Raw genomic sequence first — 13,183 nt, forward strand, 5'->3', positions numbered from 1 at the left:
ACACACCCCCAGACAAGCCCAGAAACCCGGAGGTGAATGAACGTTGGAGCGGGATGTGAAGGAACCCCAGGTTTTGCGGGCAGGAAATGCCACAAGGACACAGCCCTCTTGGGATGATAGAACGTTTATTGAGTGTTTTTCGTATCGGTTTGCCACACACGACACAGCTGGGTCCTCAGTTCTGAGTCATTTTCTACGGGAGGGGAAAAGACAAAGCACCACTCAGCGGATTCTGAAAAGACTGGACAGATCCTGCCGAGAGCTGCAGCTTCTTTTCCTCCGCGATGCGTTTCCAGCATCAGCCAGGCCCAATTTCCCCCTCCTGGAAACAGATTTGAACAGGCTCCTCTTTGGGCGAGCAACGTTAATGGCAGCCATGGCCAAGTGGCCCCCTTTGAAGGCAGGAGAAGGGGGAGCCGACGCCTGGCTCTTCAGGCTCTGCACTCTGCACGTGCTCCAGCCCCGGAACCAAGGCAGGCCCTCCGTCCACAAGGGTCAGGGCCAAGCCTATTACTGAGGATGCCTCGTGACCTCATGGCGACAACCTAACCTTGCTGGATTTCCCTGAACAGAGAAAGGATGCCAGCCCATCGCTCTGGATGGGGGGCCTCCGAGTCCGTGGGGAAAGGACCCCGGGGTCCCACAGGAGGGTCTGGAGAGCCTGCTGGGCAGTCGGGATGTGGCTCCTGCCGCCCACTCACCTCTTTTATCCAGGCGATGTAGGCGGAGACGCGGGTGAAGACGGTGGGCTTCTTGGCCGTGTTGCAGCCGAGGGCTGACCCAAAGCTAACGATGCCGTGGACTTCCCAGGAGTCGCCATTGTGGCAGTTCAGGGGCCCGCCAGAATCGCCCTGCGGACAGAGGAGGGCAGGCCGGCTCAGGGATCGGCAACCCCAAAGGTTGCTTCTCCCCCCCTGAGGCTGGCTGGGTGTGGGGGGGTCCCTGTCCTTTTGATCACTGATTGTACTAAACCAGATTGCCCGGGGTTAGGTCCCAGCTTCATGCCCACCCAGTCACAAAGCTCTGTGGGATCACACAGGATTGGAACGCAGACCGATGTGGCTGAGTGTGAGTTAAGCAAACCACGGCTTGGCCTTTGGCGAAGCCCCCATCTGTCGCTGTGCTTGAGGGCCCCCCAGGTCATCCAGGAGAAGCAGCAAACCTACATTGCACCCTGAAATGACGCCGTCTCCCCCCGCGCAGACCATGCTGGGCTTGACCATGGAGCCCCACCAGTCCTTCTGGGTGCAGGTAGCCTGGTCCACCACGGGCAAGAAACCCTGCTGGAGGTTGTCCGCAATGGGCCCATTGGCTGCGAGGGAGGGAGAGAGAGAGAGAGGCGTTTGGACCCCAGGACGGCCACCTTCGGGGCTACTCTTCCCTGCTTGGGGGGAGGGGAGCCGCTGACTTACTCCAGAGACGGCCCCACCCAGTGATGTAGCAGGGGAAGCCCTGGGGCAGCAGAGAGTCCGGGGTGGGCAGGCAGGAGGGCTGGATGGTGTCGCTGAACTTGACCGGCTCCGCCAGCTTCAGCAAGGCGATGTCATTGCTGCCAGAGGAAAAAGCAGCAGCAGCCGTATTGAGGGGGGGTGCAGGGCCAGGTGCCCCCCCCCGGAAGGAGGAGGTGAAGCAAGTGCCCCCTCCCCTGCCCCCTGGGGCAAGGACGTGGCCACCCCCTCCTCCCCCGGCCCTCCAGAGAGACTCACATGATGAAGAGGGAGTTCCACTTCTCGTGGACGATGGCCTTCTCCACCGCCACGGCCGCCTCGCCGGCCTCGGCCTCCTTCAGGTTCTGCTTCCCCAGCAGCACTCGGTAGGTCCGCTTGGAGCTGGGGGAGGGAGGGGAGGAAGTGGGATGGGGGGGGCAGAACCTCCCCCAGAAAGCCTCCTCCTTCTGCCCCACAAGGAACACACCGGGGGGGGGGCTCCCCAGTGTCCTTCAAAAGACACCGCAGGGGTGTTTTGGGAGACGAGGCCTCGGCTGAGCCAGCTGCCTCTGAGAAGGAAAAACGTCTTTCTCCCGAATTCCTTTTGGGGCTGGGGATCACCCCCGGAGGGTCGGGGGGCTTACCTGATGCAGTGAGCCGCCGTCAGCACCCAGTGGGGGTCAAGGAGGGTCCCGCCGCAGGTGTGAGCCCAAACTCCATTCTTGTCGTACTGGAGGGAGACCTGAAAGCGAAATTGGCCCAATTTTGTTACTTTCAAAACCTCCAAACGTTCACTCCCCTCCAGCCCGGATTTTGCCCTGCGCCTCAAACCCCCCCCTCCGGTGTATGGAGACCCTCCTGGGTCTCACGAAGATCTCCTCTCCCCCTTCCAGTGGCAAGGCATCCCACAGGACAACGACTGGTCAGCCATGGTTCTGCCCTCCCAGACTGCAGCAAGCAAGGACCCCCAAGCCTCTTACCTGCCAGGGCCAGCTGTGGGGCCGGACGTCTTCACCCCCAACCACACGTGAAATGTTGGGCACGTAGGTGGGGCGGCCACAGCCATAGGCTTGAAAAAGCACAGAGGAGAGGGAGGGAAGAAAAGGAGACCTCTGAGCGATTTATGTCAGTGACACAAGAGGCCTCTCCACAGCTTTTTCCTTCTAAAGTCTGCCCTCCCCACAAACAGTGAGACTGAGGCACTTCCAAGGGGGAGGAATCGCCCGTGCAGGGAGGACTGACCAGATTCTCTTTGCATCCAATAGCCAGAGAAACTGACTAGACCCTGAGCTGAGCAGCTCCAGGCAGCCCAGGCGGAGGAGGCGCTGAGCTGTTCCCAGAGGGGAGGCAGGGCACGGCTCCCCCCCCAACCACTTACCGTGAGCCACGAGCAGGAGGGCGCAGAGCAGCTTGAGCATGATGGCAGCCACTGAAGTAGGCTTTGTGGGAGGCCCCTCCCGCATTTATAGCCAGCGGCAGCCGAGCATCCTGGGAGCCCCCACCAGGCGCGATCCTTGCCAGGCGCCTTTGACCTTGCCAGGTTATCGCTGGATCGATAGAGGAGGAAGGCGGCCCCTTAGCACAGATCCCGGCCAGCTGTGTCCGCTGGCTGGGTCAGGGTCTCTGCAGCCCTCAAGAAGGGGGGAGACCTTTGGGGCTTGCGGGAGGGGGAGACCTGCTCCTCCTGCATCCCCCCAGCTGGTCCAGGCAGCCCCAGGTTCAATAGGGCTGGGAACATGGGGGTGGGCATCTGGGCAGCCTCCCAAATCATCTTGGGCTACCAGAGCCCCCCCCCCACACACACTCCCATCCGGCCTCTGGCCTGGCTTTCCTTCTGAAAGGGGGGGGGGAGGGTGCCCAGGGAAAGCAAACCCAGCCGTCTGCTGCAGCCCGTTCCAGGGAGCAAGGCTGGTGCTGGCAAGGGCAGCTCCTCAGGGCCCCACCGGGTACGGCTGGAGCACCTCTAGGGCAAGATGGGGGGGCCCTGCCCCAGAGGCCCCCGGCTGTGGGAGAAGCAGCAGCTGCCTCATCCAGCCTGGCACGGCCGGTGGAAACACCCCTCCGGCACCTCCTTCCACAGCTGTCCGCTTCCCATGGGGAAACACGGCAGGCGTTGGGAAGGGGGGGCCAGGGAGGCGCCCCATGGTTTGTGGGGTAAACCGCAATCAGGCCTTTACAGGGCCTGGCCGGGAGGACCCCGCGTGCCAGAACCAGGGAGGCCAACGTCTCCGTAGTCCCCTGGGCCCTGCCAGAATCAGACGGTGGTCCGATTGGCACCCACAGGACACTGACGCACAAACGGTGCCCTCGGCTTGGACTCAGCTCCGCTCGGGGGGGGGGGGGGACACGGCCAGCCCGTATGCCAGCTGGCCTTCTTGAAGGGGGGCCAAGCCCAGCCATTCCGCCAGCTCGGGCATGCCCCCACTGCAGCAGACTGGAGAGGTTGCTCGAGTCAGTAAGCCCAGCCACAGTTCCTGATTGAATTCCTCCCCACTGCCCCCCACCCCCATAAGAGAGAGACTCCGGATACCACAATGAGCTTATGAAATATAGTTTTGTTTTAATTATATTTGGGTAAAAAAAATAAAATCATACCACTGAAATGGAGCAGCTTTTGAACCCAAAAACACCACCTCGCAACCCACAGATGTCGTACTGTCCGCTGAAGTGACCGAGGGATTCGAGGGGAGGCTGAGGGCCAGGCCCCACGCGGCCCCAGCAAGAAGCCAGCCAGCTTTCAGGGGTGCACAGAGCTTTTTTGGCCAAACAACACAAATTCAGCACTAAAGCAAGCAAGCAGGAGGAAAAGGGTTGGGGGTTTGGGTGGAAAGACCCCCCCCCGGGGAATAAACCCTCAACAACAGCCAGACGGGGCTCTGCAAAGCACTAAGCCAGATCTGCCTTAATTGTGGCTCACTGAACAGGCCAGCATCAGAGTAATTCACGCCTCACACCAAGTTCTTAATCCTGCCCTGGCTCACACGTTGCGTTCAGCTAAGGGGGCTGACCTAGAATGAAGACCCCCCTTGGGGGCAAGTAAGCCCACTGCAGGACAGCCCCTTCTCCCTAATCCATTTGGGGCAGTGGGAAGCGAGCTGGGGCAGTGGGTGGTGAAGGGGTCCCCAACTGTGAATGTCTTCCTCTTCACAGTGGCTGGGGGTTGGATTAGATGACCTCTAGGCACCCTTCCCACCTGGGGCATTTTGACACGTCCTCCCACCCTCCCCTGACTGGCAGCTCTCCTTTGTGCAAGGGGAAGAGACAAGCGCAACGTGTGAACCAGGGCAGGGTGTGGAGATACCTGGCTGGAGGGTTCACAACTTCAAATGGACACGCTGGACATCTGGGCCCACCTGCCCCGAATCTTGGGGGGGGGGAATCTCGTTCGCCCCCCCCTTCTGTTCCTGCCACCAGAACACTTGTACACAGCAACACAATTCCAGAAGAACTTGGGGCTTATTGTCTGGATATAAACACACACACGGAAACACACACACACACATACAAACTATAAATTAACCCTGTCCTGCAGATGCGCCAGACTCTAGCTCCCATCATCCCCTGCCGGAGAACAGCAGGGGAACCCCTCAACGTTCTGCTGAGTCCAAACTCTAAACCTCAGGTGGGAAAGGGCCCCCCTCCCTTCTCAGGGAAAGTGCTTTAAGGGCCTCCCTCAAAGGAGACCCCCCCCACCAGGCCCACCTCCTGCCACCCCTGGGGGTGCCCACTTTGGGGAAAGCAGAGTCCGAGCACATCTATCCAGCCGAGGCAACGCACAAAGACGGCATTTCTGCACCCCAAACAGCAGGCCACAACCATGTATCACAACCCCAGAGGGAGAACGGGACGATTCACACGTCCGAGTCCGCAAAGCTGGGACCGAGAGACACCGAGAAGCACGAGACCTACGAAGACGCCGTGAAAGAAACACCAAACGGCTGGCTCGGGGAAGGGGGGAGGGGTGGAAATCAGGCCCAAATGAGTCTGGGGGCTCCAAGGACTGCCTTCTTCCCACCGACCACGCTGGGTCCCTCCGGCTCCTGCACCTCTAGCGGTCACCTGACCCACAAACGCCGAGCAGGTGGGGGTCTTGCGAGGGGGAGGCTGGTCGCGGGCCGGATGGGCGTGATCGGGGGGGGGCTCCAGCGGGGGGACCTCCGGCTACTGCCCAAAGGTGGACTGCAGCTCCTTGAAGGCCTCCTTCCTCTGCTTCAGCTCCTCTGCCTGACGTCGCTTCTCCTCCTTCTCCGCCTTGATCTCCTCCTCGAAACGGCTGGTTACATTCATCGCCTGCACCTGCGGGGGGGGGGCAGCCAAGGAGGGGGGGGGTGTCCCACCTTTACTGCTCTGATAAGTCACTTGAGGGAGAGACCGTATCTGATCCTCTTCCTTCCGCCTCTTTTCCCCACAGCAACGTCCCTCTGAGGTGGGCCGAGAGAGCGTGACCCAAAGTCGCCCGGCCGGCTTCCAGGCTGGACTGTGTGAGTGAACCTGCCCCCGGCCCCGGTCTTTAGGCCCCCTGGCTGGTGCCCCCCTCCTTACTTTGGCCTCAAAGAAGCTCTTGGCCCCCTTTACGCCCTCCGTGGAGACGTCGATCTCCGAGAGGCAGGCCAGGGCGTGCAGGCCGCTGTCTTCCTCCAGCTCCCCGGCTGCCGCTTTGCGGAAGATGAGGAGGAACTGTGGGGGGAGGGAGGGGAAGGAGATGTGGAAACGGGCCGGGGCTTTGGCCAAATTCCGCCCCAGCCACGTTCAAGGGGTGGGGTGGGGTGGGGGGAAGGACCCTCACCTCCCGGAAGCTGAGCTTGCTGTCCACGTCCTCGTCCACTTCCTTGATCATGGTCTTGAGGCCGAGGTGCGTCTGGGGGGCCCCCAGTTTCTCCATCATCCGCTTCAGCTCCATCAGGTCGATGAAGCCGTCTTTGCCCGCATCGTACCTGGGGACGGGGCCCAGACCGAAGACCTGCTCAGCTGGCAGCCAGCCCTGTCCCGAGCGGCTGTCTCGTCCAGCTGACACCCCCCCCTTGGGGAAACCTGGGTCCCTCTCCAGCAGCTCTGGACAGATGGGGCTGCTGAGGACCCCACGGTTCGGGCCAAGCCCCCGTCCCCATCCTCGAGGCTGCCGACAAGGCTGTAGTTCTAATATCCCATCATTACAGCTGAGTCGGCTGGGCTGCCTTTCTGCTCCCCCCGCATCAGCTGCGCACTGGGGCCTATCCAGGTGCGATCTGGCACCCCCACCCCTTGCACACCGTTTCCATTTGGTGCAGAAGTATGTCTGGGGGGGGCACCTGACTGGCTAGATTCAGGGTCCCAGGAACAGGGTCGTGAGGCGGGCCAGGAAGAGGCTTATAAAAAACCAGAAGGTGCTTCGGAGTTCCCAGATGTTGGGGGGGGGAGGAGGAAGGGGGTGCTTCAGCGACCAGGAAGCCAGGAAGGGGGGCTACTAGCCAGCCACAGCTCTGCTCTTGGGTGTCCTTCCACAAGATGCAGTAGGGCTTAGTCATTTCCCAGAGCAAAGCCGGAGCCACGATGCACAAAGAGTTGGCTAACCAGCTTCTGTGCAAACTTCCTGCTCACACGGGTGCCAACCAGCTCCTTCCGCCCCCCCAGCTGGCCTGCGGGGGGGGGGGGAGGGGGCGAGTGGTTTGGCTGAGCGGTGAAGGACCCTGCCTTCATCTCAGGCGTGCCCCCCCCCCAGGAGCCACTTCCGGGCCGCTAAGCAGGACTGGAGCCTTGCAGGGCGTGTTTTGCAAGATTAACCGATGGAGCCACAAAGGACAGACAGTCTTACAGAAGAAACCAGGCAGGCTGCCCGCTTTCCCCCGTGCCCCCCCCCCCCGCAGAAGCAGCAGCAGCTCTCCACACCAGAGGCTGCAGAGGGAAGAGGCGCCCAAAGGAAAGAGCAACCACGCCGAAACCCAGGAATAATAATCACCCTCGATCAAGCCTGACCCCCACAGCATCTGTTCAAGTCCTGGGATGGGAGGCCACCGGGAGATTGGGGCATCAGCCTGCCAGTGATTTCAGCCGTGGCTGCATTTTTCATTTACTTATCTGCTTGTTCTATTTCTACAGCCACTCGATCTCAAGCAAGGGACTCTTAAGCTGGACCCACGCAGGGCTTCTCCCCACATTTTTCTCTGCAGAATCAGTCAGTAACTGCAGCAACCCCCTTCGGACACCTATCCCTCCTTTTTTGTCGCTCAGGGAGCTGGTGCAATGCTTAACAACTGTGTGACACTGCACAACGAGCACTTGTCAAGAATGCAACACACGTCTGCTTTGCCGGAAACGGACAGCCAGGCCAGCCAATTTTAAAGCCACCCCCCGCCCCAGCCCAGCAACTACAGGCTGGTTAGCCGTGGGCCCCAGGAAGCCCCACGGTTCAGTTTCAGCCCCTTCTGCACCCAGCTGAAAAAGACTCTCTGGCCCCTAAAAGGATCAAAGCGGAAAGAACCATCCCCAAAGTTCCGGGATTCAGGAAGACTATCCCTGAACAGTGAGGCTCCATTAACCAGAGTCATTAGCCTAAAGTTCTTGGCAAATCAGCCCACAGAATAACAGCAAGCCAGGTCCGTGGCAGCCCTGAAGGTAACACAGGCTGCATTTCTGCCTGGCGCTCTCTCGCCTGCAACCTGCCCGTCTTGCTCGGCGCTGCCAGGCCGGTGAGCTGCAGGGCACCTGGAAGGCGGGGGGGGGTGTCAAAATCCCTCCCACCAGTTCCCCCCCCCGCACGTGCCCTTCGCAAACGGCGCCCTGCGGGGAAAGCCGGGCTTGGGGAGACGCGGTCCTCTCCGCTGGGGCTGCGCCAACGGAGGGGAGTCTGGCCCCGACAGACCCCCGCCCGGGCTTCAGACGGGGTGGCCCTGGGCTTTCCCGCTACTTAGGACTCCAAGTCCCATCGCCCCACCCAGCGCAACCAGGCAGGTTCCAAAGCCGAGGTGGCCTGCAACCCCCTCGCCGGGGACCTCTGCACGTGCCCAGAGGGCGCTTTCCCCGGGATGCGAGCGAGGCCTGCCCGCCGCCCCCTCTTCTGTTTGCGTCGCCCCGGTTTGGAAGAAAAGCCCCCAACCCTTCCTGCCCCCCCCCCTTGCCGGGCAGCCCCGAGCCCACGTCGGCGGGGCTGAAGAGAGGCGGGGGGAGCAGGAGCAGCTTCCTTTGCAGCCCCCCAAAAGACCGCGCGAAGCCCCCCGGGGAGGGGGGCACTCACTGGCGGAAGAGGCGCTCCATGTCCTTGATCTGCCGGCGGGAGAACTCGCGGAACTCGCTGTAGGGGCTGAAGACGCGGTGGGCGCCGCCCGGCGAGAGCTGCCCGGCTGGGGGGGCTCGGAGGCCCGGCGACCCCTCCGCCTCGCCCCCCTCCTCCTCCTCCTCCGGCTCGGCGCCCCCCTCCACGCGCAGGCGGCGGCTCAGCTTGCCGGCCAGCTCCTCCGTGGCCATCCTGGCGGCGGCGGCGGCAGCAGCAGCCGGCGCGCCTCCTCTCCCCTCCGCCGGCCAGCCGAGCCCGGCTCCGCCCCGCCGGCCGCGGGAAGGGGGGCACAGGCGCCCAGGCGGCGGCCCCCGAGGCGCCGAACCACAGCTCCCATCATCCCGCGGCCCAGACGGTCGGGCGGGGGCTGCTGGGAGTCGTAGTTCCCCAGCCTTGCGCTCCCCCTGCAGGACTACAGCTCCCATCATCCTGGCCCCGGGGAGAAGGCGAGCGCAGGTGTGGACCCAGCCGAGGCTCCGCGCTGCCCTTGTTACGGGCCAGGCTGGGGCGGAGGGTCCGGCAGCCCAAACTGCCCCCCACCAATCGCGGGAGCCTCTGCGATCCCCGGCTGCTTGGCCAAGGGGAGGGCGGCACCCCCAGCCCCTCTCAGGCGCCCCCCGTCAATTTTTAGGCAGGACCTGAAGATGCAGGCATCTCCTCCTCCTCCCAGTAAGGGAGCCCCCAGCCCTGCTCCTCCTTCCTCTCCTGACCCCCCACCAGGGAAGCCCAGGGGGGCTCAATCTGCAAAAGTCGCCATCGCACACCCCAAGGAAGGCCCACAAGACCACCGAGGCAGCTGTGCAAATAGCCCACTCGGCTCTGTGACCTGGTGCCGATGCGCAGGCGTTGGAGGGGGACCCAGGCTCTCTTCCGCTCAGGGACCCGGAGGGAAGGAGGGGGGCTTGCATGGAGTGGGGGCAGGGACTACAAATAACAACCCCTCCTGGCCATTGCTAACTGGGGAGGGAAGGAAGCGCCAAAGACAACCGAAAGCAGATCCCAAGCAAACGAGGCAGAAAAATGGAAGCCTCTTTCGGACAGCATCTCTGCTCCTCTGCACCAACCTTTGGGTGGATTTTGGTCCTCTGAGGAGGGCCAGGCCACCTTTGGGGTGAGGACCCGGGGCCTGTGCCCCAGATTTAGCCCCAGAGACCCTCCCAGATGCAGGTGCCAGTCGCCCCCTTCCCTTCCAGAAATAAGCAGGATAGCTGATAGTTCCAGGATAAGCGGGACAGGGCGGTGGAGGCCGAGAAGCAGACCTCTCCCCACAGGGGTGGGAGGGATCTGCAAGAGGGAGGAGGAGAGCAGAGGAGTGAAGGGGCCACAGAGGGACCCCCCTCCTTACGCACCTGCAGGCTTTCCTGCCAGCCTCAGTGTCCCATCCCCTAACAAGAGCAACACACCCACAAATGCACTGCCACACGGTAGGCGGCAGCCTTAACCCACGCACAAAGAAAGCTACTGGGGTGGGGGGTAGGGAGGAAACATTTGGGCAGAAGTGCAAGAACCCCTCCCTCTCCAGGGTCAGGGAGCCCCCCCGTGCCCCCCGTGCACAAAGCGTCTTTCTTCCACCTCCTGTTCAAAGATCATCACTTTGGTTTTTAAAATTTAAATAAATTAATATATAATTTAAAAAACCCTTAATCTACAATATTTTTTTAAAAAATAAGTTTAATAGGGCTCCTGCATTCTTTAACCTGATGGTCATGACCATCGTAAGCCAAGGGGGGGGCACGTCCGCGGTGAGGCCACCACCATGTGTGGCCCTGGGCACGTCAGTCCACCCTGGGATCCTCCGGGCCAACAGAGGGAGGCTGCAGGTAGCTTGCAGGTGCTCCATCGCTCCACCGTCTGCTCTCCATTTCCAAAGAGAGGAAGGAGGAGGGCAGAAGGAGGGGGGGACCCTTTGCGAACGCTTTGTCTCTCCCAGAGCATCGCCCTGCCTGGACGTCTCCCGAGGAGGAGAAAGGGAAGGGGGGCAGCGTGGGTGAGGCTGGGGGGCACGTGGCCCTCTTGCCTGGGAAACTCCCAGGCATTGGGGGGGGGAGGTGCTCCTCTTGATGCCCGCCTGCCTTTCCACCTCTGCTTACATCCCAAGGGAAGGTGGGGGGGCGTAGAGGAGCCCCGGCCCCTCCCTCCCTCGGCTGCCTTCAACACAAAGGGAGGAAGAGCGAAGGCGTCTTTCACCTCGGCTCTCCCCACAGTCCTGGGGGAAAGATTTGGGTTCTCCCCACTGAGCTCCAGAGCTACCTACCGGGCGTTGGGGAAGGATCGGGGAGTGGTGGGCGAGGGGGCGGCTGGAAGGCGGAAGAGCTTGACGGGGCCTAGCTGGCAGGAAAAGTGCTCCCTTTCCAGGCCTGAGCCCCCCAGGGGCTTCTTGGGGAGAAAATAATGCAATTATCCCATTTGGCTGTGAGTGGAGGGGGGAGGGGGGGCTTCCCACACAGACATCGGCGCCGCCGTCACATCAAGCTTAGATCTGCACCCACACAGATCCCAAGGCAGACGGACGAGGTGACAACCACGATGGCTGCCAAGCTTCGGCTTTTGTAAAACAGGCTCCATTCAGGGGAGAGAGCGCCAGAATCCTGGCTGCCCCCCCCCGCGTCCCCCCTGCTTTTCCCATTTGGGCTCATGGCTGTTCTACAGCTCCACTAGGCATTTCAGAAAACCGGTCATTGGTTGCCCACCCCCATTCTCTGGTCTGGATTCTCCTTTGGGCAGGGAGAAAGGGCAGAGCGGCACCAGCAGCCCCCCCTCCATGACACACTGGGTTGCCAGGCAAGAAGAGGCCGCCCCCCCCTCATGTCCAGCAAAGGAGGCCGAATGGGCGGGGGGGGGGCGCTGGGAGCAGCCAGCCAGAGACGCTCTTGGGGAGGGTCAGCTTCCTGCCAAGCCAGAGCCGGAGAAGCAGGCGGCATGCGGAGGGTGCCATTGGGCCTGGGGGGGGGGGGGCAGAGCAGAGCCTCCAGCACAGATGGCCTGGCTGCTGCAGAGTGCTCCCGGCTGAGAGGGTGCCCTGTCCTCAAATGACCCCCTCGGATGCTGCAGAAAAGTGTGCAGGGAGGCCAGGCGGTTCAGAACAGCCACGGAGGGAGGCTGAGGGTGGAGAGTGGCACCCTTGGTGTTTCTGTGGGGAGGGGGGGCAGCTTCTTCGGCACCCGAAGGGAGCTGGGTGGAGGGTGAAGCCGTTCCCTTGCCCACCCTCCTTGAGTCTGCGGGCTGTTTAACGGCTCTTGTGGGGGGAAAAGGGGCCCAGAATGTTTTGACTGATCTGTTGGGCAGAGCCAATATTAATCATATTTAAGGGGCTGCCCCAAAGAAGAGGGGGGGGGTTCCCGCCTATTCTCCAAAGCCCCTGAAGAAGGCAGGAGAAGAAGCAACAGAGGGGAACTTATCAAGGAGAGAAGCAACCTGGAACGGAGGAGGGACAGTTCCTCAGCAGAAGGGCTTCCCTTCAGAAGTTGTGGCTGCTCCATCACTGGACAGCCTTTTGTCCAGAAGGGTAGAGGGTCTCCAGCTTGAGCAGAGGGTTGGACTATTAGACCTAAGCACATTTGACGGCTATCAGTGAAACGGAAAAATAAGCGAAAAAACAAAAAACCACCCTCCCCGTTTCTCTTACCTTGGTCATCTGGCTGCCACACTCAGGGCGGAGAGCAGCGGCCGACCCGCCCCAGGCCAAGAACGACTGTTTGAGCCACAGGATCCCCAGACCTTGGCTGGAGAAAATGTCCTTGAAGGAAAAGCTAGGAAAACAATACCTGAGATTTTTTTTTAAGGTGAATGCTGCAGTAACGGGGAAAGAGAAGAGGAAGGAAAAAAGGATCAGTTCCGTGACAAATATCACAATGGGACCCGTTTGCTTTTTCCTTTTTTTTTTTTTACTTAAATGAAGATACTTTGTGGGTGCTCGCATTTCATCCCAAAATGAAAACCTGGGATCTTTCACTGAAGGCGCTCCTCTTCCCTCTTTCCCACCGAGAAGCCTCTGCGGAGCCCTTCCGTGTCCTTGTGGGTGCCAAGCACCCCTGGCGAAGACCAAGGGGGCCCCAAGGGTGAATGAGGGGTGAATTTTGCCACCCGAACAAGGGGCCCTTTACTTCTCCGTCGTCCTTTCGTGGAAGGCGCAGAGCGGCCAGGGCCCGCTCTCTGGGAAGGCCCGTCTCCTGGGGCAGGTTTGGCAGATGTTCCTTCTCCGCCCTCCGGAGAACCTGCCAGATGACCAGCCTTTTTGCCCGGATCGGGTTTGCCTTGGGCTGGGCCCGGGTGGGCACACTGGGTGGGTTTCTGGCAGCAGACTGACGCCCCCTTCCCAACCTCAGGCATTTCCAGAGGGACCCACAGACAGGCGCAGAGGGCTAACAGCTGTGAAATGGCACGTATCAAGTCTCATGTTACCCCCAAAGTCCCCATGAAATAGCCCACAGACCCCACTTGTTCATTATGAATTACTGTCCCGAGCCCTAGCCCCCTCCCCAGTGGCAACGAGGCCCAGCTGAAGCCC

General features: G+C 61.3%; 2 protein-coding genes across 4 annotated transcripts; both read right to left on the reverse strand.

Moving 5' to 3' along the window:
* Positions 1-106: 106 nt before the first annotated feature.
* Positions 107-2,905, reverse strand: CTRC (chymotrypsin C). The gene is made up of 8 exons (XM_039367331.1): positions 2,806-2,905; positions 2,408-2,496; positions 2,072-2,169; positions 1,707-1,829; positions 1,413-1,549; positions 1,167-1,312; positions 702-851; positions 107-193 (listed from the first exon to the last, which is right to left on the reverse strand). The coding sequence occupies exons 1-8, from the start codon at positions 2,888-2,890 to the stop codon at positions 176-178; spliced, it is 846 nt and encodes a 281-aa protein (XP_039223265.1). The 5' UTR covers positions 2,891-2,905; the 3' UTR covers positions 107-175.
* EFHD2 (EF-hand domain family member D2) lies at positions 2,842-12,435 on the reverse strand. Of its 3 annotated transcripts, XR_005559677.1 has the most exons (5): positions 8,638-12,282; positions 6,214-6,361; positions 5,970-6,104; positions 5,474-5,723; positions 2,842-2,974 (listed from the first exon to the last, which is right to left on the reverse strand). XR_005559677.1 is itself a non-coding variant. In XM_039367330.1 (4 exons), exons 2-4 carry the CDS (start codon positions 6,325-6,327, stop codon positions 5,589-5,591), a joined length of 384 nt encoding a protein of 127 aa, XP_039223264.1. In that variant the 5' UTR covers positions 6,328-6,361; positions 12,302-12,435; the 3' UTR covers positions 3,963-5,588. The 3 variants fall into 3 exon arrangements, 2 of the variants coding, with proteins under 2 accessions (XP_039223264.1, XP_039223263.1); XM_039367330.1 differs by lacking the exons at positions 2,842-2,974; positions 8,638-12,282 and adding an exon at positions 12,302-12,435 and having other exon boundaries at positions 3,963-5,723; XM_039367329.1 differs by lacking the exon at positions 2,842-2,974 and having other exon boundaries at positions 3,963-5,723.
* Between the last annotated feature and the right edge of the window lie 748 nt (positions 12,436-13,183).

Source organism: Crotalus tigris, unplaced genomic scaffold, assembly GCF_016545835.1.
Source record: "Crotalus tigris isolate CLP2741 ecotype Arizona unplaced genomic scaffold, ASM1654583v1 scf7180000020588.15403103151:6194809, whole genome shotgun sequence".
NCBI lineage: Eukaryota > Metazoa > Chordata > Lepidosauria > Squamata > Viperidae > Crotalus > Crotalus tigris.